General features: G+C 48.3%; 1 protein-coding gene across 1 annotated transcript in view; it reads left to right on the top strand.

Moving 5' to 3' along the window:
- Window positions 1-17,164, top strand: part of gsap (gamma-secretase activating protein) — a 46,028-nt gene extending 28,864 nt beyond the window's left edge. Inside the window, exons 22-32 of the mRNA XM_056578792.1 lie at window positions 63-121; window positions 502-533; window positions 2,465-2,526; window positions 5,324-5,419; window positions 8,522-8,592; window positions 8,935-9,029; window positions 9,350-9,469; window positions 12,125-12,186; window positions 14,859-14,963; window positions 16,271-16,367; window positions 17,064-17,164. Of these exons, the coding sequence (XP_056434767.1) occupies window positions 63-121; window positions 502-533; window positions 2,465-2,526; window positions 5,324-5,419; window positions 8,522-8,592; window positions 8,935-9,029; window positions 9,350-9,469; window positions 12,125-12,186; window positions 14,859-14,963; window positions 16,271-16,367; window positions 17,064-17,164 (900 nt within the window). The remainder of the gene's footprint in view (window positions 1-62; window positions 122-501; window positions 534-2,464; window positions 2,527-5,323; window positions 5,420-8,521; window positions 8,593-8,934; window positions 9,030-9,349; window positions 9,470-12,124; window positions 12,187-14,858; window positions 14,964-16,270; window positions 16,368-17,063) is intronic.
- The last annotated feature ends 3,651 nt before the right edge of the window (window positions 17,165-20,815 follow it).

Raw genomic sequence — 20,815 nt, 5'->3', positions numbered from 1 at the left:
CACTTTGAGCCTGTTTTTCGGTCCGTCGCTGCTGATGTGTTTATGTTGTTTTTCTATTTCAGAGGGCAGACGGGGGGAAAACGCCTAGTCAATCGAAACATCTGGAGGAGAACGCAAAGAAGTAGGTCTTAACTTCTGCTGCTGTTCCCTTTTATATCTGTCTCTCTCACTTTTTCTCACTCTTTATCTCGCTCTCTCACTCTCAGTTTATCTCTCTCTCTCTCTCTCTCTCTCTGTCTCTGTCTCTGTCTCTGTCTCTCCGTCTCTCCGTCTCTGTATCCCAGTAGGATAAGGCAGCTTGGCTTAGCCTCAAGCTAACTTGGCTAGCCTGTTCAGTTATCATGTGCATGCCTTTTCTTTGAGTCCATCCACTTACAAGCCTGCTGTCTCTCTTGATTAGATCTTTTTGGACTGGACTCTGTTGTAGAACTTGGAACAAGAACAGAGTCTGTGTTCAAGCTGTTTTCAGAGACAAACGTCTGTTGTGCTCTTTCTTCTTAGAGTTCTATCAATGGTGGATACATGGAGCCTCGGTGAGAACACACACACACGCACGCACGCACGCACGCACACACACACACACACACACACACACACACACACACACACACACACACACACACACACACACACACACACACACACACACACACACACACACACACACACACACACACACACACACACAGATGTACAAGGTTTCACATGGGAGTACACATGCACGCAAACTAACACACAAATATTGTAGGCGCACACACACACACACACACACAGATGTACAAGGTTTCACAAGGGAGTACACATGAAAACACACACACACACACACACACACACACACACACACACACACACACACACACACACACAGATGTACAAGGTTTCACATTGGAGTACACATGCACGCACACTAACACACAAATACTGTAGACACACACACACACACACACACACACACAAATATAATGTAGATACACACACACACTGTAGATACACACACAGGTGTACATGATTTCACACAGGAGTACACATGCACGCCCACGCACTCACACACACATACTGTAGATACACACACAGGTACACATTGATGAATAGGAAACCCATCATCTTAAATAGAAGCTGAGAGTGCACCCGCGTTTGCCTCAGTGTGTGTGGGACACGTGCGCAAAAGTGCGCACGTGTTTCTTCCTCCCAGGGTCACATTCCTCCAACCCACTGAAGAACTCCTGCAGAACAGAACCAGACCGGTAATTCATCACAAAACGAGAGAGAGAGAGAGAGCGTGAGAGAGAGAGTGAGAAAGAGAGAGAGAGAGAGAGGTTGGATAACAATGGGACAAACATACCTCTTTCTCTCATTTCCTCCTAACTATCTCTCTCTCCCTCGCTCTCTCTCTCTTCTGCCTGACTTGAGTTCAGCTGTTGATTGTTAGGACCTTCCCTCACCTCACTTACCTCTGCACATAACACACACACACCCACACACACACACACACACACTCACACTCACACTCACACTCACACACACATACACAGTCGCTACCTTGTTTCCTGGCTCCCGTATAAAACCCTCTACAAACTTCAGATTGATTGTGTAATCAGTTGGTCCTCCACAGTTACTTTGTATATGTGAACGTCGCCGCTATATTTCTGTCTGTTCGGTGAGACTTGAGTGCGCTCGTGTTTGGTGCTAAGTGAACATCCGACTTGTTTCCCAAAAAAGTCTGTTTTTCACCGTAGGTGGCAAACAGCTGAAGTGCCTTTCAGCAACGTGATCCCCACATTCGCCCTCCCGTTTGGTTTTAAACACTTCTGTGAAACCATTAGCATATGAAAAATGAAAAAAAAGATAATTCATCTAGATATCTCCGAGTGGTTATTTTCATCAAAGGATGATTTTGAGATCAGGGACTACCAAGGGCCTTGGTACAATCTGTAGTTGGGTAGAAGGAGTGCGCATTATCTAGCAAGCTGGAGACACATGCTAAATGGAGATCATTAGCATGCATATGCTAATGGGATTGGCTTATTTCCATTGTAAAAGACAAAGTAAAGTGGAGTTCAATTTTATGGCTTATAAAGCTACAAGACGACTCGCTATAAAACCCAACTGATGAGGGAGGAATTTAATCTCTTTTCCCTTTTTTCTGCTTTTTGTGGTTTTGTTTCATTACCACAAACTTTTCCTCTTACTTATCCGAGTCGGGTTTCATTGTTATTGTGAGTTGTAGGGAGTGGGTTGTTTGTGTTGTGAGCTGGGACTCGATCCAGTGGACATGGCCAGCACTAGGCAGCGATCCCGGGGTGTTTAGATGAAATGTTAATCAGAAGAAATGTTTATCAGTTCCCAGCCCCAACTTCCAGTCCAGCAGTAAGCATCTTTGAACAAGTGTGTGTGTGTGTGTGTGTGTGTGTGTGCGTGTGCGTGCGTGCGTGCGTGCGTGCGTGTGCGCGCGCGCGCGCTGCAGATAGGAAGACTGTTCCTCTGTTCCAAGAAGAAGATCCAGAGCAGAGAGCCCTCATTGGACTGGTGAGACACACACACACACACACACACACACACACACACACACACACACACTCCTACTTTTACATTCACTTACATATCTCAATCAAAGTAAACACAGACACACACAAAGTTCATCCCGGCAGGACGCTGTGTGTGTCTTTATTGGCCCGGCCGCTCGCAGAGTGCGTCACACTTAACCACCGCAGAGCCCGTGACCGACGCCAAGTCGACCGCAGCTATCCCGTATTATTGTTATTATTTCAGTTGTTCAGCCTCACAGCAGACGCTCGCGTAACGGCCCCCCGTCCGAGCGAGATGAAAGGGGCCGGGCGTGTTTATGTCCTGCGGTGCTCGCCAGAGATTCTCTGGGTCCTCTTGAGAGGCTGCAGCGGCACGGCCCAAACGCTATAATGGAACTCACTCAGATGTGAGCCAAAAATCATTTGGGCTATTCTTAGAGAGTCCCTCTTCCTCCTCCTCCTCCTCCTCCTCCTCCTCCTCCTCTCCGTCCTCCTTCTTCTGTTTCTCGATTTCCCTGCATATCTTCCTGAGTCTCGTTCTTGCTCTCCTTTCGCTCTTTCCGTCTCTGTTGTCCTCCTGTTTGTATATTCTCCTGTTTGTACATTCTATCTCTCTATCGTTCTTCTGTTGATCTCTCGCCATCTCTCATCCTGTCTCTCTCTCCCCTCATCCCTCCCTCCCTCCCCTCGATCTCTCTCGTTCTCTATCTATCTCTCTGTTGATTGCTCTCACCCTCTCCCATCCAATATCTCTCCACTCATCTCTCCCTCACTCTCTCTCCCCCTTCCCTCTCTCTCAATCTATCTATCTAACTCTATCTCTCTCTCTCTCTCCCTCTCTCCCCCCTCATCTCTCTGTAGATGTCCCTCACCCTCTCATCCTAGCCTCCCGCTCTGTTGACTTCTCTCATCCTATCCCTCTCCCCTCACCCCCCCCCCCCTCTCTCTCTCTCTCTCTCTCTCTCTCTCTCTCTCTCTCTCTCTCTCTCTCTCTCTCTCTCTCTCTCTCTCTCTCCCCCTTCATAATATCCCAGCTGCTCTAAACCTCTGTCTCTTCTTCCTCTGCTAGTTATTCAGTTTCTTCCTCCCCCCTTTGTCCCCCGCCCCCCCCCCCCCCCCGCCGCTCTCCCACCTCCCCGTAACCTCTCTCCCGTCCCCCGCCCTCCTTCCCCCCGCCCCCTTCCCTCCGTCTGTTCCTCTCGCTCTTTTATTCTCTCTTATGTCATGTTGTTTGACCGCCCCCCCCCCATCTCTCCCCATCTCTCCTCCTCCTTCACCCCCCACCTCTCCTCCTCCACCCTCCCCTCCAACAGCACCTCTTCCCCTCTCCTTTCCCTCTCCCCCTCCTCCCTATTACCGCTCTCTCTTCCACCTCCACCCCTCCCCCTCCCCTCTCCAACTCTCCCCTTCCTCCCTATTTCGCTCTCTCTTCCTCCTCCACCTCTCCCCCTCCCCTTCTCCCCCTCTCCTCTCCCCCTCCTCCCTATTACCACTCTCTCTTCCACCTCTCCCCTTCTCCCCCTCCCTTCTCCCCCTCCCCCTCTCCCCCTCCTCCCTATTACCTCTCTCTTCCTCCTCCTTCTGTGTCTTTGTTCGCTGCGTCGTTCCCCAGCAGGACGTCTCCGCCCGCGACCCTCAGGCTGCAGACTTTAGTTGATTCATTTATATATTTAGCCGCCTCGCTTTCCCTCCTCCTCCTCCTCTTCTTCTCCTCTCTTCACCTCCTCTCCTCCAATCCCTCCTTTCCTTCCCTCCTCCTCCTCCTCACCTCCTCCCCGTCGTCTTCCTCTGCGCTCCTCCTCTCCTCTCTTCACCTCCTCTCGTCTCCTCTCTTTCCTCCTCTCGTCTCCCCTCTTTCTTCGTCTTCTACCTTTACATAATCTCTCCCTAATTACCTTCCCCCTGTTCCTCCCCTGCTTCTCCTCTCTCCTCGCTCCACCTCACTGATCCGCTCCTGTCAATCCCTCCTGCTCTCCTCCTCCTCGTCTTACTCTCATATTCTCTCCCTTCTCTTTACTTCTCTCCTCTCCTCTCTTCCTTTGCTCCGTCCTTCTCGTCTCCTCTGTTTTCTCCTTTACTCACTCACTATTCTCCCATCCTCCTCCCTAATCCCTCCTCTTCTCCCTCTCATCTTTCTTATTTATTTTCTTATTTTCCTTTCTCTCTTATCCCCTCGATGCTCCTCTCCCCTCGCCTCCTCTCCCCTCATCTCCCCCCTCCCCTCTCCTTCTCTCCCCCCTCCTCCCCCCTCCTTGTGCTATCGTCCTTACGCAGTCACGCACGTTATCTAAATCGGGACCTGCTCGTCGAGGGAAAAGTCGAGCTGCACCCAAGTTGACCTCGTAGGTGGAGAGTACATGCCCAAGTTCTTAAAACACACACACGAACACACACACGAACACACACACACACACACACACACACACACACACACACACACACACACACACACACACACACACACACACACACACACACACACACACACACGCGCGCATAGACGCATTCGCGTTAGGGCATACTTATACCTGTGCCCATTTTTATATTTGGTTTCAAACGGTGCAAAGGTCTGTGTGTATGAGGGTATATTTCCTTTTCTCAGTTTTTACTATGTTTCGTTAAAACTTGTGTGTGTGTGTGTGTGTGGGGTTAATTGTACCAGACAACCTTTGTATTTGACCTGCTAAACAGCTGTTCAGCAGGAGATCAGCAATGTGAAACACTTCATAATCACCTGCAAAACACACCCACACACGCACACACACTCACACACTCACACACTATGTTGTCTTTCTAAGATGGTGGACAAACTTCGGGAGCATCTGACCAGACTTCTGCCTGGTCTGGGGAAGAAGAGGATCGACTCGCTGGTGGTCAACTATGTAGCCAAACTGGTCAGTGTGGTGTGTGTATCTGTGTGTGTTGAAGTTCAAGTTCTTTACTATACACAACAAACATGCAGCAGCAGTCGTGGCTGACAATTAAATTCCAGTGTTTTAAGGTTTATGTGTGCATGTGCAAGTGTGTGCGTGCGTGCATTCGAAAGGTTCTGACTCTGAACCCCTAACCTAATCCTAAATGACCTGTCCTAATAAAACTAACATTGTTTGTAAGTCACCCTGGTTAAGCATCTGGTCAATGACTACAGAGTCCATATAATTTGAGCCGAAAAGCTCTACATAGAAAAATACACCGTAAGAAACAGAACAGTGTCAGTTCGAGGGCTGGCACAGAACTTACGAGCAGGGCTTGTGTTGTCTTCAAATAAAATCGATTTTCAAAACGCAACCAGCTCAAAACACGAGTGCATTGCGTAAGCCCAGGGAGAAAGAGACGATCCATTTCAAACATCTTACCCCTTTCCTCTCTGCATTACCAGAACTGGCGCCTCTGTGCTTGGCATCCTCAGACAGCCACAGTGGGCATAGGGCTAAGTAGGTGTTTAATATTCCTGCTCTCCACACTGCCGAGTATAGCTCCGGGCGCACAGACGTTGTACATCAACACGCTGGCTCCCGGTCCTCTCAAGGTTAGGGGCTGGAGCGTAGCGGGGCCCTGGACGGTCGTGGATGTCCCCTTTGTGTTGAGGATGTTGCAGGACTGCAAATGGCTTCCTGAAAAGGCCACACTTTTTATTTGTAACTTTCTATTTCGCTTGAGAGATGAATTGTCGGAGGTATACGAGGGGAAGGTTACGGGTGAGAACCATGAGAGTTTTGTGAAATAAAACAACTTAAATTTGGGGAAACATTTGTACTTGTAATTGGCGGTTAATGAACGCACTTATGGTATGTTGTACGTCCTGGCACTTTATGTAGCCACTTAATGTATGTTGTACATCCTGGTTCTTTAAAAACAACATGCTAAGCATTTTGTAGCATATTATCCTAGCTTTCCTTGAGGTATAAGTGGAATTGGTTAAACTAGCGATTGTTAGTGCTTGGCAGTTGTTTCTATGAACATCCTTACTGTACCGACAGAAATATATTGTTTCTATTTCTTCTGAAAAATCTACTTCTTGTGTCACTTTGGATAAAAGCGTCCTTAATGGAAATGGAAACATGCTGAGTTGTTGAAAAACACTGAAATGTTCAGTGTTTGATTCCCTGTGGTTTTCCATCTCGTTATTTTGCGGGAGGAGTTCGGCTGCAGCCAACTTGTTCTCCACGGTTTGCGAACATCGGCTAGTCATCGCTTTCGAGCAAAGACGTCCGGTAACGGGAAACGTCTCGATCCCTCTTAGACGTGATCGAGTCAAAATGATGTACGCCGAAGCGCAATCCCTCCCTACCACCTAATTGTAAAACCCCAACTCCTCTCTGCCACGTTGTGGAATATTTATTCATAAACGATGATTTAGCCTCTAAGTGGCTTCTGATGCACTCAGATGTACTCACCTGGAATACATATCGAGCAATCGGCCAACGGCAAAGTTATTGGAACAAAACAGTGTAATCAGTGAATGTGTGTGTGTGTGTGTGTGTGTGTGTGTGTGTGTGTGTGTGTGTGTGTGTGTGTGTGTGTGTGTGTGTGTGTGTGTGTGTGTGTGTGTGTGTGTGTGTGTGTGTGTGTGTGTGTGTGTGTGTGATGTATGTCTGTAGGGGTACATGATCCGTGTTGGTTGGGGGGCATGTGTGCGTTTGTGTGTGTTGAGTACCAAGCCGTTTGACGTTGTTGCCAGAAAACACCGTTTTTTTTTCCTAATGAAGAAACACACACCCCAGAGGACAGGCAGTGTTCCCGGTCGATTAGTATACGATTAGCAGAATTCCCAGAAGCGACAACGCCGGTTAATAAGACGTCCCAGCCGGGATAGGAACCCTTATTGTGTTGGGATTACACAACAACGTTTGTGAGACTCAAAACATGTCGGTTGAAGACGAATAAATGAAGCGAAGCGAAGTAAAACCGCAAAAAACGAATCAGGCGTGCGTATTTTTAACGGCGTATATTTTAAGCCAGGGGAGGTGGAGGGGGTTAGAGGGAAGCATAATTTTTTAATCTTTTAAGGGTGACGTGTTGCATAACCTAAGCTAATTAAGATTCCCGCCCTTAGGGGGGGGGGGGGGAGGAGAGAGAGAGAGAGAGAGAGAGAGAGAGAGAGAGAGAGAGAGAGAGAGAGAGAGAGAGAGAGAGAGAGAGAGAGAGAGAGAGAGAGAGAGAGAGAGAGAGAGAGAGAGAGAGAGAGAGAGAGAGAGAGAGAGAGAGAGAGAGAGAGAGAGAGAGAGAGAGAATGAATATCCTTGGGTAGGTGTTCATCCTGTTGTTGTTTCCGATGCTCAGAGGAGATGAGAGGGTTAGAGTGTGTGTGTGTGTGTGTGCGTGCGTGCGTGCGCGCGTAACACTGCACAGCATGGTGCCACACTGGAGTGGACAATATCATTACCAATCCGTCAATGGTAGTTATGTGACTTCCTTGTGTGTTTGCGTGCGTGTGTTTTGTGCGCTCGTGTGTGCGTTTTTGTGTGCTCGTGTGTGTGACCTGCACATGTAACTGCGTCATCTGGCAGGAATAGGAATTCAGAGAGGGAGGAGAAGAGAAAAGTGAAAACAATGTTTTCTGTATAACGGAATCCCCCAGAGATCCGCCAGAAGTCCCTACAAGTCCTGAGAAACGCTGTAGTTCACATCGGAATAAAAGACTACAGCTCCCAGGAGACCTCCACGCACTCAAGTCCCGAACAGCACATTTTAGCTCCGCTGCAGCCAGCTCGGAAGAGAAAACTAGTTAGTTATTCCACGTAACGGAAGGAAAACTAACTTTAGCAAATATGATTTTACCGGTAATTACGGCAAAGCATTATGTTGTTATTTAATTATTTTCTTCTTTTCGGAAAGTTTAAATTGCCTTTTCACATTTCGAGAGGAAGGCAGTACCGAGGGACTGGCCTTTGGAGTTAATGTATAGACCCTCTCTCTCTGTGTTTGTGTGTGTGTGTGTGTGCGTTAATGTATGGTTAATGCAAATGTTCGTTCATGTGTGTTATTGTGTATAGCTGGAGCTCATCAGACACATGCTGGATTACGTGTGGGTGAAATACAGACTGGGCCCACGAGTTCTGTGCCTGTGAGTTACCAAGCTTCTCTCTCAGTGTGTGTGTGTGTGTGTGTGTGTGTGTGTGTGTGTGTGTGTGTGTGTACATGCGTGTTTGTGTGTTAAATCATGGCCGATGTATTCCCTACTATATATGTATCTATGAACTATATTAAATTAGATTATACTAGATGGAGTGTGTGTGTGTGTGTGTGTTTGTTTGTTTGTGTGTGCATGTTTGAGTGTTAAATTATGCCGTATTTGGTCACCACATGTACCTTTCGTGGGACCTAAGAAATATGTTCAATGAGATTGAACTGGATTGTGTGCGTGTGTGTGTGTGCGCGTGTGTGTGTGTGTGTGTTTGCGTGTTAGTACTCAGCAGGGCAGCTCATCAGAGTGGTCCGTCTTCCACTTCATGTGTCGGGTCCTGGAAGCCACGAGGGGACTCTGCCTGCCTCTCCCACCAGGTACACACACACACACACGCGCACACGCACACACTATTATATTTTCAATGTAGGACTACAATCCCATCATGCATAGCGCTCGATCAGTCACATCTGCACTCATACACTCTCTTTATCTACCCTGTCTGTCTGTCTGTCTGTCTGTCTGTCTGTCTGTCTGTCTGTCTGTCTGTCTGTCTGTCTGTCTGTCTGTCTGTCTGTCTGTCTGTCTGTCTCTCTGTCTCTCTCTCTCTCTCTCTCTCTCTCTCCTCTCTCCTCTCTCCTCTCTCCTCTCTCCTCTCTCCTCTCCCCTCCCCTCCCCTCCCTCCCTCCCTCTCCAGGCTATAACACAGTGTTGTCGGTGTTGGCCGTGCGCTGTCTGCCCCACCACGGCTTCCTTCAGTACGTGGACCACGGCGTGCTGCAGCTCACGGAGACCCTGGTCACTCGCCTCATGGCCGGTACACACACACACACACACACACACACACACACACACACACACACACACACACACACACACACACACACACACACACACACACACACACACACACACACACACACACACACACACACACACACACACACACACACACACACACACACAGTCACACACACACACACACACACACAGTCACACACACAGTCACACACACTCACTCACTCACTCACTCACTTAATCACTAATACTCTTACTCACTCACACACACACTTTAACTATCACACACACACTCTTATTCTCAAGCACACACTCTGACTCACACACACACACACACACTCGTACTCGAAACACAAGCTCTTACTCTCACACACACACTCTTAATCACACACACACTCTCACTCACTCACACACACACGCACACAAATAAACTCTCTAGGAATTCTCATTTTTCCCTGTCAAATAAACATTTCCATTCATGGGAAGGTCGACAGAAATTATTCAGATTATTCGATTATTACGGCGTCAGACTACTGTGTGTGCGCACAGAACAGCGGCTTCCATTCAAACCATCAACAAGAGCCGCACGATGTTTGGGAATGACAGACCTAGGACGGCACCTAGTTCAGCGCAGGTTCAAACCGAACAGCACGTTCGAACCACTCGTTAAAGTGAAAGACGGTTCAATCTGTATTTACATTCCCATGACATTAACCCTGCCAGGCACGTGCGCCCTGGTATGAATCAGTACCGAGATCTACTGAGAGATATAAACTCATTCAACATCCCCCAGACGGGGCGATGGCGTCAAAAAGGTTGTCAAAAAAAACAATTAAACGCGCTTCAGCACGTTTTCAATCCCGTAACAGAAGCGGATATTCAAATGAGATTCATCCCGGCGTTCCCCCGCTGTCGGATCGGGTTATCTCCTTGGCTGGGCTGCGTTAAAAAGGCGACAGACAATTCATTGGATATTGTTTTTCATTTTAGCGACGACATTAGCTGCTAATAGAAAGCCACCAGGTGTCTCGACAATACATTTGTTTGAGCCGCTTCCCAATTTGCTATGCCTACTTGATCACAGACTTCACAGCAGGATTAGCATGTGGGCGCGTCGATTGTTTCACAATGTCGCCAAACTCGCTAATGCAGATTATTTTGCTATCAATTGCGTAAAACTAGAATGGTAAATGGTAAATGGACTGCATTTATGTAACGCTTTTCTAACCAGTGGCCTCTCAAAGCGCTTTACATTATTGCCCAACATTCACCCATTCATGCACACATTCACACACCGACGGCGGTATCAACCACGCAAGGGGACAGCCAGCTCATCGGGAGCAGTTCGGGTTAGAGGTGCCTGGCTCAGGGACACCTCAACGCTCGGAGCTAGGAGTTAGCTGGGGATCGAACCGGCAACCTTCCGGTCACTAGCCAACCCGCTCTTCCTCCTGAGCCACATGCCGCTGCCGTCGAAGATATAGTGTGTTGTACAAGAGAATCGAGTGACGGTATTTCAACAAACGCCTCATTGAAGATTGCTACCATGCTGGGGGGGCACACTGTAGTAGCAGGTTGAAGGGGGATTCTACTTCAATGAGGTCATTAAACCCAGCGGTGCCATTTGACCTGACTTTAGGGTAATGTTAACACGTTTTGGGTCAACTTTGCCAGGAAACCCTTCATCATCGTCATGGCAATGGGAACAGGGGCAGGTTGGGGGTAAATCCCCTTAAACCATTCTGATGATTTCAATTAAAAACATACCCATGCATCAAGCCACTTACGTAAATGCACAAACAAACACGCAAGCACACACAAAAACAGTAGATTTAATGCAGAAATTGATACTGAACCACTTTATATTATGAAATAAATATTTTACTTTATATGCACTATAAAGTAATAAAAAAAAATACGACTTATAATATTTTTCATAATGTTCAGAAAAAATATAATTATAATTACAAACAGGGTCTCGATATAGCATTTCGTTGTTTTATGCAAATATCCTAACGTGGGGGGAATGAGAATCAAAATAATTAGGGTCGACTCAACGACTCAAATATAATTAATTTGTTTCCCCTCTCTCTGTTCCCTGACAAAATACACAAACAAGTATTTTGGACATTACAGATTTATTTTCTGGGTGATCTTGGCATCAAAGGACTCATAACTTCAAAGTGTGCATGCAGAGCATCTTGTAAAGACTTTGAAGTCATGAGAGCAATGTATCATCATGGCCCACGGGATTTGATGAAGACAAAAATAATAAATGTAATAACCATTTGATTTAGACCTTATTTGACCCTATCCCTGTTCCTTCTTTCACCTTTGACCTGACAGACTTACACACACTCGTACTAACGTAATGAATGTTAATTAATTAAGTTTTATTTTATACCTTTTCCATGTTCTTCAGTTCTATTTGTTTGGTTTATTTTGTATTATAAACACTTTGCTGACATTTTTAACTCTGGTAAATGGACTTAAAATAATTAAGACACTCCTTAACCGACTTAAGATATGTACCTTCAAAGTGTGATTGCAATTAAGGAGCATTAAACTACTTGATGGAAGTGGGGCTTGCTGCCTATCGTTTGTGGGTCATAAAACCAATGTATTCATTATACTGTATTTCTCTCATTCCTTCTAATTTGTGCATTATTTTTAGATTTGGACAACAGTGAAGCCAACGAGAAACTGAAGTTCAGCATCCTGAAGAGACTGCCTGAGGTGAGAGAGAGAGAGAGAGAGAGAGAGAGAGAGAGAGAGAGAGAGAGAGAGAGAGAGAGAGAGCTCAACATCGACCAGGTCCATTCCCTGACCCTCCCTTCCCACTGTGTCACCTGTGAGTGGTGGCTGCATGTGACTGGAGGTGACAGCCTGTTGCGTCATGCTGCCAGATATGTTTCCTCTGTCTGCTGCTGTGGTTATCGTTCCTGTCCCCTCCTTTCAAGAATGTGTGTGTGTGTGTGTCAGAACGGAAACTCTTGTATAACGAAATCGCCCGTGTATGTGTGCCCGAGATGTTTGCACACACACACACACATCTGGGTGTCTTGTGTAACGTTGAGTGTGAACGAAAGAGAGTGCGAGTGCAGTCCAGGTGTGTGTCCGTACCGGTTGGAATGTGGCGAGTCAGGTCAGGTTTAACAGACCGACGGACACACACACACACACACACACACACACATTTATGCGTACACGCACAAACACAACCATACACCCACACGTATGCGTACACGCACTAACGCACAACCATGCACAACCACCCACACAAACACACACCTGTGTCATGGGTTTGCTTGTCAGGAGGAGAGATGTTTGGCAGTTACAACGGGCGCACACACACACACGCACACACATCCACATCCAAACTCCCCTACACACACATTTTGCTGAAGCACTGAAGCATTTGCTGAAAAATCTGACTGCCATCTGTCGAATACAGTACCGCCTAAATGTGAAATAAATAATGTGAAATAAGTGTCTATTTAACCAGGAAGTCTGGGGCCCCTGCCTGACACTAATGAGGACAGAGATGGGGTTGTGTCTGTGTGTGTGTGTGTGTCTTTGCCTGTGTGTGTGTGTGTGTGTCTTTGCCTGTGTGTGTTTGCCTGTGTCTGTGTGTCTTTGCCTGTGTGTGTGTGCGTGTGACTGTGCGTGTGTGTGTCTTTGCCTGTGTGCGTGTATGTGTTTGCCTGTGTCTGTGTGTTTGTCTCAGTGTGTGTTTGCCTGTGTCTGTGTGTCTTTGCATGTGTGTGTGTTTGAATGTGCGTGTATGTGTTTGCCTGTGTGTGTGTGTGTTTGAATGTGCGTCTGTGTGTTTGCCTGTGTGTGTTTGTGGCGAGGTGGCTTACACAGCACATTCTTCCCCAGCCCTTGAGCAGGGCATGTGTACGGCAGGCCTCTCAGACCACTGACCCACTGAGTCTCCCGGTACTACCCCCCCCCCCCCCCCCCCCCCCCCCCCCCCCTCCGCCGTGGATCGCCTGCGATATGAAACACAGAAAGTCGATACGGCGCCGCCGGACTGAGGTTTCATTCGGTGGATAATAATAATATTAAAGAAATAATCAAATGATTAATGCGGCGTCAAACTCGCTATCGGATTAAAAAACAATAACCTGGGCGCTTTCGAAAGTGAAATGTTGTTCTCGTTCGGCGCCACCTGCTGTGGCGACGGATGTGTGGGTGGAGGAGAGACGAAGAAAACACACTAATCAATACCATATCCCCCCTCTATCCCCCCCCCCCCCCCTCCTCGTCTAATGATTGGGGTGTCGTGGACGCCGTCGATAATCCCGATCACGCGCTCCACGCTTCCTCGCGCTTGTTTGTAAACTTTAACTCCTCGTTCTTTTTAATCAGGCAGTGGGCTGTCAGGGTATCGGGTCCCAAACCGCCGGTAATGAACGGGGGGAGGGGGGGGGGGGGGGGGGGGGGACGCATAGCGGTGGCGGCGGCGTGAGCGGCGAGCTAATGTTGTCTCCTCATGGCGGGAAGCCTCCAGGGCCCCCCTGCTCGTATTAAACTATGGAATGGAAAGTTGATTAAGGCCCCCCCCCCCCCTCCACCTGGTAGGATTGTACTCAGTGAAACTCATTTAGGGAGTCTCTTTTGATTTGGCGACGGCCGCGGTGAAGGGTGGGGGGAGGGGGGGGGGCGACGTCGACGGTTGGGGGGGGGAGCAGGGAGATGGGGGCGGTGGTTAAGGGGTGATGGGGGGAGGGGGGGGGCGGGGCAGAGTCGACGGCGGCGGTGTGTGACCACCGATTGGGGCGGAGCCAGGCCTATAAAACGGCGATCTGGGATCCAGCGGTGTGCCCAGATCGGCGGTAACCATGACTACGCTGTGACAGCGGGTTTGAATTGATTAGTTAGTTGATTTAATTATACGGGCAGTGATGCTAATGTATCTCCGCAAGCTTGAGTGACACCTGCTTTGCTCCAAGCCCCGCCCCCTCCCCCCGGCCTGTTCTGTTGCCTGGCCCAATCGGCTCGTCACGCTGGAGAATAAGAATAAGAATGAAAATATGTGTATATAAATATATATTTAACAAACACCATTCTGCGCCTCAGGCAGGCGGCCAAAAGAAGCGGGAGAGGACCATTACGCACGCACACACGTACACACACGCACGCACACACACATACACTGCGTCGGCCGAGTGTGCACAGATTGTTTTTGAATCCAGTTGGCGTTAAATTGATTCCAACAGATGTTGGGGGGATGCTCCAGGGATGATCTGGACTGTTAAGTGGAATCTGAATGACTGGGAGAATGCACACAATGTACGTGTGTGTGTGTGTGTGTGTGTGTGTGTGTGTGTCAGCCCGTAGACCAGAGGGTGCACCATGTGTGTGTTTCTGTATTTCTCATTGTGTGTGTGTGTGTGTGTCAGCCCATAGACCAGAGGGTGCACCATGTGTGGGACCACCCCGTCACGTCAGCCATCATCTCCAGGGACTACGTGAGGAGCGTGCTGGAGAGGGAGCAGAAACAAAAGGTACACACGCATGCACACACACCACACACACACACACACACACACACACACACACACACACACACACACACGCATACACCTAACATACGTAAACAAAATGCAAGCACACTTTGCAGACACACACACACACACACACACACACACACACACACACACACACACACACACACACACACACACACACACACACACACACCTCTCACAAACGTATACAACGTTGATGAAGAGAAACTTATTTTTAGGACACGTCGGCCAGCGAAATATTTGATTGAATATTAGAGCATGATCATGGGAAAGTACTGGCGGCAAAGTTACCAAGGATACATTCAGTGAGACAAAGGGTGAAAAAGATTCTTATAGGGAAACGTTTGCATTGTGGGTAGGGAAGAGGGAGTGACTATTCTGGAGCAATTAGGATTGGCGTGAGAGGTCAAGTTAAAAGGCAACACACTATGGGGGGAGTGGACATGTCTACAAGTCTGTAAGACAGGGCTGCAATACAGTTAAACAAATCTACACAACAAAGAGGTCAGTCGATTGGCCTGGCTTCAGTATCAGACTCAGTGGCTCCAGTGGGAATGCAAATCTGAACTGCCTTAACCTCTCTCAGTTAGAGAGGAAGGTTGGTATCTTAAGATACAGGCAGAATGTTACCAGTTCCTTTTAATGTGAATAGTAGTTATATAAACAAGGTTAATATAATTTGTTTTCGATTGTTTATTTTAGTTATGATAGATATTTCCACGACAAATGCACACACCTTACAGATACAATACATACACCTCAAACAGACGCACACACTTCAAACAGACACACACACACACACACATACCGTACATCAAACAGACACACACTTCAAACAGACACACACACGCACCTTAAATAGACACACGCAGACACACACCTCAAACAGACACATACACTTCAAAGAGACACACAACTAGACACACACATACACACACCTCACAAACTCATACAACGTGCACGCACACCTCACAGACACTAGTACACAGACAGACAGACACAGACAGACGTCCCGATACAATGCAGTGATTTTCCCACTATTGCCTGGTCAGCGTTTCTTTTTATAAAACGACTGTTTCTATGGCGATGACATGAAGCCCAGTGACAGTTATGAAACACCGAGGAGAACGAATCCAGTCGTTGAAGTATGAAGCACACTCTTCTCCACGCGGAGATATTATTTGACCATATATATATTCTTTTATTACACATATAAATATATAAAAAGTGTTTTGAGTGAAACTTTTCTCTTTATTTCTGACTTTCTCTCTGTTCTTCTCCAGGGATTCGAATTCACAGGGAAGGAAAATATGGGCTTCAAACCCCAGTTTCTACCTCTTACCCATCTGACGCAAATACTGTCTGATGTCGAGCAACGAGGTACTGAGTGTGTGTGTGTGTGTGTGTGTGTGTGTGTGTGTGTGTGTTTGTGTGCGTGTATGAGTTTGTTTCCCTTGTGTTTATATTACACTGCTGTGTTTCTTGGAATGTAATACATTTCTCTTTTGTCTGGAATGTCAGGAAAATGATGGACTGCATCGGCTTTATGTGTTTTTAATGTGTGTGTGTGTGGTTGCCTGCGACTATCAAAATATGTCACGTTGTGTAATAGATGGACACTTACATACGAATGGGTTTGTGTGATTGTTTTCCGTTTGAATGGGTTTCATGGTCAGTGAAGTAATCAAATGTTTGTGTAGAGTTCATGTTTATGTGTTGCTATGGTCGACACAGTAACCGTTATCCAATGTTTATGAAGAATGAATTTTCATATTTCTTGAGACTCTCTCTGATTCTGTGTGTGTGTGTGCATGGTGTGTGTGTCTGCATGCATATGTGCGTGTGCTTGTGTGACTGCATGTGTGTATACCTGCATATGCGTGTGGTGGGTTTGTGTGTGCATGCGTGCTTACGCGCTTGTGCGTGTGTGCTTGCGTGTGTGTATCTGCATTCATGTGTGTATGTGTGTGTGTGTGTGTGTGTGTGTGTGTGTGTGTGTGTGTGTGTGTGTGTGTGTGTGTGTGTGTGTGTGTGTGTGTGTGTGTGTGTGTGTGTGTGTGTGTGTGTGTGTTGCAGCCCTGAACCCCTTCGCGGAGCAGGGGGCCGTGGACGCACACTTCGTGGAGGAGACGGCTCTGAAGCAGACGCTGGTCCACCTGGGCTTCAGCAGGAAGTGATGGAGGGGCGGGGGAGGGGAGGGAGGGAGAATGACGGAGAGGAATATAGTGGGAGGAGGAGAGAATTGATAGGGGAGGAGGATAGAGGGAGGGGGGGATGAGGGAAAACGATGGAAAAATGGAGAAAGGGGGAGGGAGGGAGGAGAGAGGGAGGAGAGAGAGGGAGGGAGGAGAGAGAGAGAGGAAGGAGAGAGAGAGAGGGAGGAGAGAGAGAGAGAGGGAGGGAGGAGAGAGAGAGAGGGAGGAGAGAGAGGGAGAGCGAGAGAGAGAGAGAGGAAGAGAAATTATGGAGACATGAAGGAGGGGAGTGGGAGGAGGAGGAGAGAAGGAGGGAGGGAGGGAGGAGGGAAAATGATGAAAAACTGGAGAAGGAGTGAGGGAGGGAGGAGAGAAGGAGGGAGGGAGGAGGGGAGGGAAGGGATGGAGGAGAGGAGAGATGCAGGGCAGAGATGTGCACCACCGCGATGTGGAGATCTCTGAGAAAGCTTGTTCGGGGGGGAAATAAGAACTAGCGCAGTTAGTTAGCAAAATAATGACTTCCTTTTATGACTGATACGACATGAATAGAGGAACAGAGCGCAGGGGAGTGGACCATGGAGACGGAGGTGGATGAGAGAAGGAGGGGTGGAGGTTGAATGGGGAAGACATGGAGGAGAGAAGGACCTGGTTGGCTCGACTGATGGCTGGAAGGACAGATGGACGCATGATGGGAGGTTCATGGAGAGGTGGGTCGATAGAGAGAGAGAGAGAGAGAGAGAGAGAGAGAGAGAGAGAGAGAGAGAGGTGCAGACAGACAGACAGAGAGAGAGAGAGAGAGGTAACGGAGAAAGGAGGGATGGAGAGAGGTCGGAGGTAGAGAGAGAGAGGTCGACCAGGGTGCTAGGTCCATTCCCGGCCCACTGTGACACCTGTGAGTGGTGGCTGCATGTGACTGGAGGTGACAGCCTGTGGCGTCATGCTGCCAGATATGTTTCCTGTCTGCTGCTGTGGTTATCGTCCCTCTCCCCTCCTTACAAGACCGTGTGTGTGTCTGTGTGTGTGTGTGTGTGTGTGTGTGTGTCAGAACGGAAACTCTTGTATAACGAAATCGCCCGTGTATATGTGCACGAGATGTGTGCGCACACACACACATCTGGGTGTGTCAGAGAGAGAGAGAGAGAGAGAGAGAGATACATGGATGTGTGCAGAGAGAGGGCGAGGGACAGGGAGAGATGGAGAGCCAGAACAATGGCTTCAGGGAAAGGCAGGAAAATGCAAAGTCAGTGGCCCCACAGACCACCGCTTGGCACCTCTGGGCGGGATGTGAAAGCTGATATCTCTTGTTCGACAAAACGCCCTGCAGCCCAACGCCCGGTAAACACGCTCTGAATTCTGCAGACTAAGGGCTTATAGAACCACCATCTCTCACCCACCCCCCCCCCCCCCCCCTCCCCCGCTGGGCTGAGCTGAGGCACAGCCACGCTCAATATGTCTAATTAGCTATTAGCTCTTTCAATTATTTCATTCTCCCTGAGAGTTGCCGATTTTTTTTATCAAGCCCCACCCTCGGGATTGTTTGTTACTTTGGGCGGGGGGGGATGGAGATGGGGGGGGGGGGGGGGAGGGGGAGGTAGATGTAATTATTCTCTCAGCATGCGGACGTACCGAGGCATCGATTGTTCACACAGCAAAACAATATCTGTAAATCACCCGTGGGCCGGGGGCTGGCGACAGGGTCCTCTGGGAGGGGGGGGCTGAGTTATGACAGGGGGGGGGGGGGGGGGCGAGAGGATCCACTCTGATGGAATTTGGTCTGGATTAACGGCCGGTAATGACAGGAATACAGAGGGGAGCGCGGGAAGGCTGCGAGTAAAGACGTGTGTGTGTGTGCGTGCGTGCGTGTTTGTGTGTGCGTGCATGCGTGTGTTTGGTGAAAGATATGGTGGGTGGGGTAGGGGCGGGTGGAAATTAGAGTCATGAATTACCCTGGAACTCAGAATGCCGGCCCACCTCAGCTTGTAACGCCCTCGTTGTTAGCGCAAATCTCTGGTTCCCGGCAGGGGGGGGGGCGTTGAAAGTGGCTCTCACCGGGAACTCTGATGCTGTTTTTGACGACTACGTTCACTGGCTCTGTGTGTGTGTGTGTGTGTGTGTGTGTGCGCGCAATCCATCGACTGGAGTGACCTGGGCTATCAGACGGGAGACAGATGTCCCGGCATCTGGAGAGACGCGACTGGTTTGAGTGGATTGATAGTCAGCCAATGAGCAAGGGGACACTCGAGGTCCCTGTGCCCGCCCCTTCGTTCCCATTGGACTGATTGGACAGCTGGAGGCCTTGTGATAAGGAGGGCAGCTCTATCATAGGGGGGCGGGCCTTGGAAACAAACAACCCACACCACCTCAACTGTTGACCCAACTGGTGTTGTTTACGGACTGACTCACAAACACATGTTGACACACGCACACACATGCAGGCACATACTTAGAAACACAAAAATACACTCAGAAACACACACACACACAAACAAGGACACACATGATGACACACACACACAGACACACACACACTCAGAAACCACACACATACATACTCAGAAACACACACACACACACATACTCAGAAACACACCCAGAAACACACGCACGCACACATAAACACACACATACACTCATACAAACACACACAGACGGAGGTACAAATGCAAGGACAGACATAAGACACACACATACAAACTAACGCCACAAACACACGCATGCGCACAAACACACACACACACACACTTATCGGGTCGGAACTTCCTTCCTTCCTGTAAATGTTGACAGGCATCAGAGGGTGTCAACGAGTCCCGACATGAGACTCGTTTTCACAACAGCCAGCTTCCGGGGAACGTCTGTCCGGGAACGTGTCACTAATGAGAGGGGATGTTCGGGCCGAGCGTCGCCGCGACAACAAGAGTTCCGGTAACCATAGCCCTGGAACCTGGTTGTTTACAGAACGGTAGCGCGACCGAGTTGGCAGGCTGAGGCTGAGGACACACTTAGGATGTTGAGGTCCTGGCTCAGGGGGGGGAAGGAGCCACTGCTGGATGTGGATGGAGGGAAGGTTGATGAATGGATGAAGGGTTGGAGGGATGGGTGAATGGATGATGGAGGATGGATGGATGATGGAGGCCTGTGGGATGATGGGTAGAGGGGTACAAAAAGACAGACAGAGAGCGAGAGAGGGAGTGATTGACTGCAGGGCGGTAGAGAAATCTGAAAATGTGAGCTATGTAACGGGGGAGTTGTTTTTTTCTCAAAACTGCCAAAGCAAAGATGTAAACGATTAAGAATGCTAACTGATCGCACACAAATAAATTGAATATCGATGATACTTTGAATGATTTGAAAAGTCGATGATTTTGTGAAGAGGTAAATCTGTATGCATTTTGTAAAAAAAAGAAGAAGGGATTTCTTTGAGTTTTTCTGACAGCGCTTCTATGACTTGTAAATAAATTAAAAAAACCTGTCAAATGTGAACTTACTCTCAGTTTCCTCATTTATATAACTCAACTTTCTTAAGTATTACGACCATGTAAGAATTAGACATTTATTCAATCTCTACACTCCTCGAGTTGAGCTATCGAGGCACATAATCGCTAACACTTTGGTTCCTCACAGTTTTGACGCACA

This window comes from Gadus chalcogrammus, chromosome 19 (genome assembly GCF_026213295.1).
Source record: "Gadus chalcogrammus isolate NIFS_2021 chromosome 19, NIFS_Gcha_1.0, whole genome shotgun sequence".
Taxonomy (NCBI): domain Eukaryota; kingdom Metazoa; phylum Chordata; class Actinopteri; order Gadiformes; family Gadidae; genus Gadus; species Gadus chalcogrammus.
The sequence above is the reverse complement of the archived record's forward strand: the minus strand, read 5'-3'. Positions and strand labels throughout refer to the sequence as shown.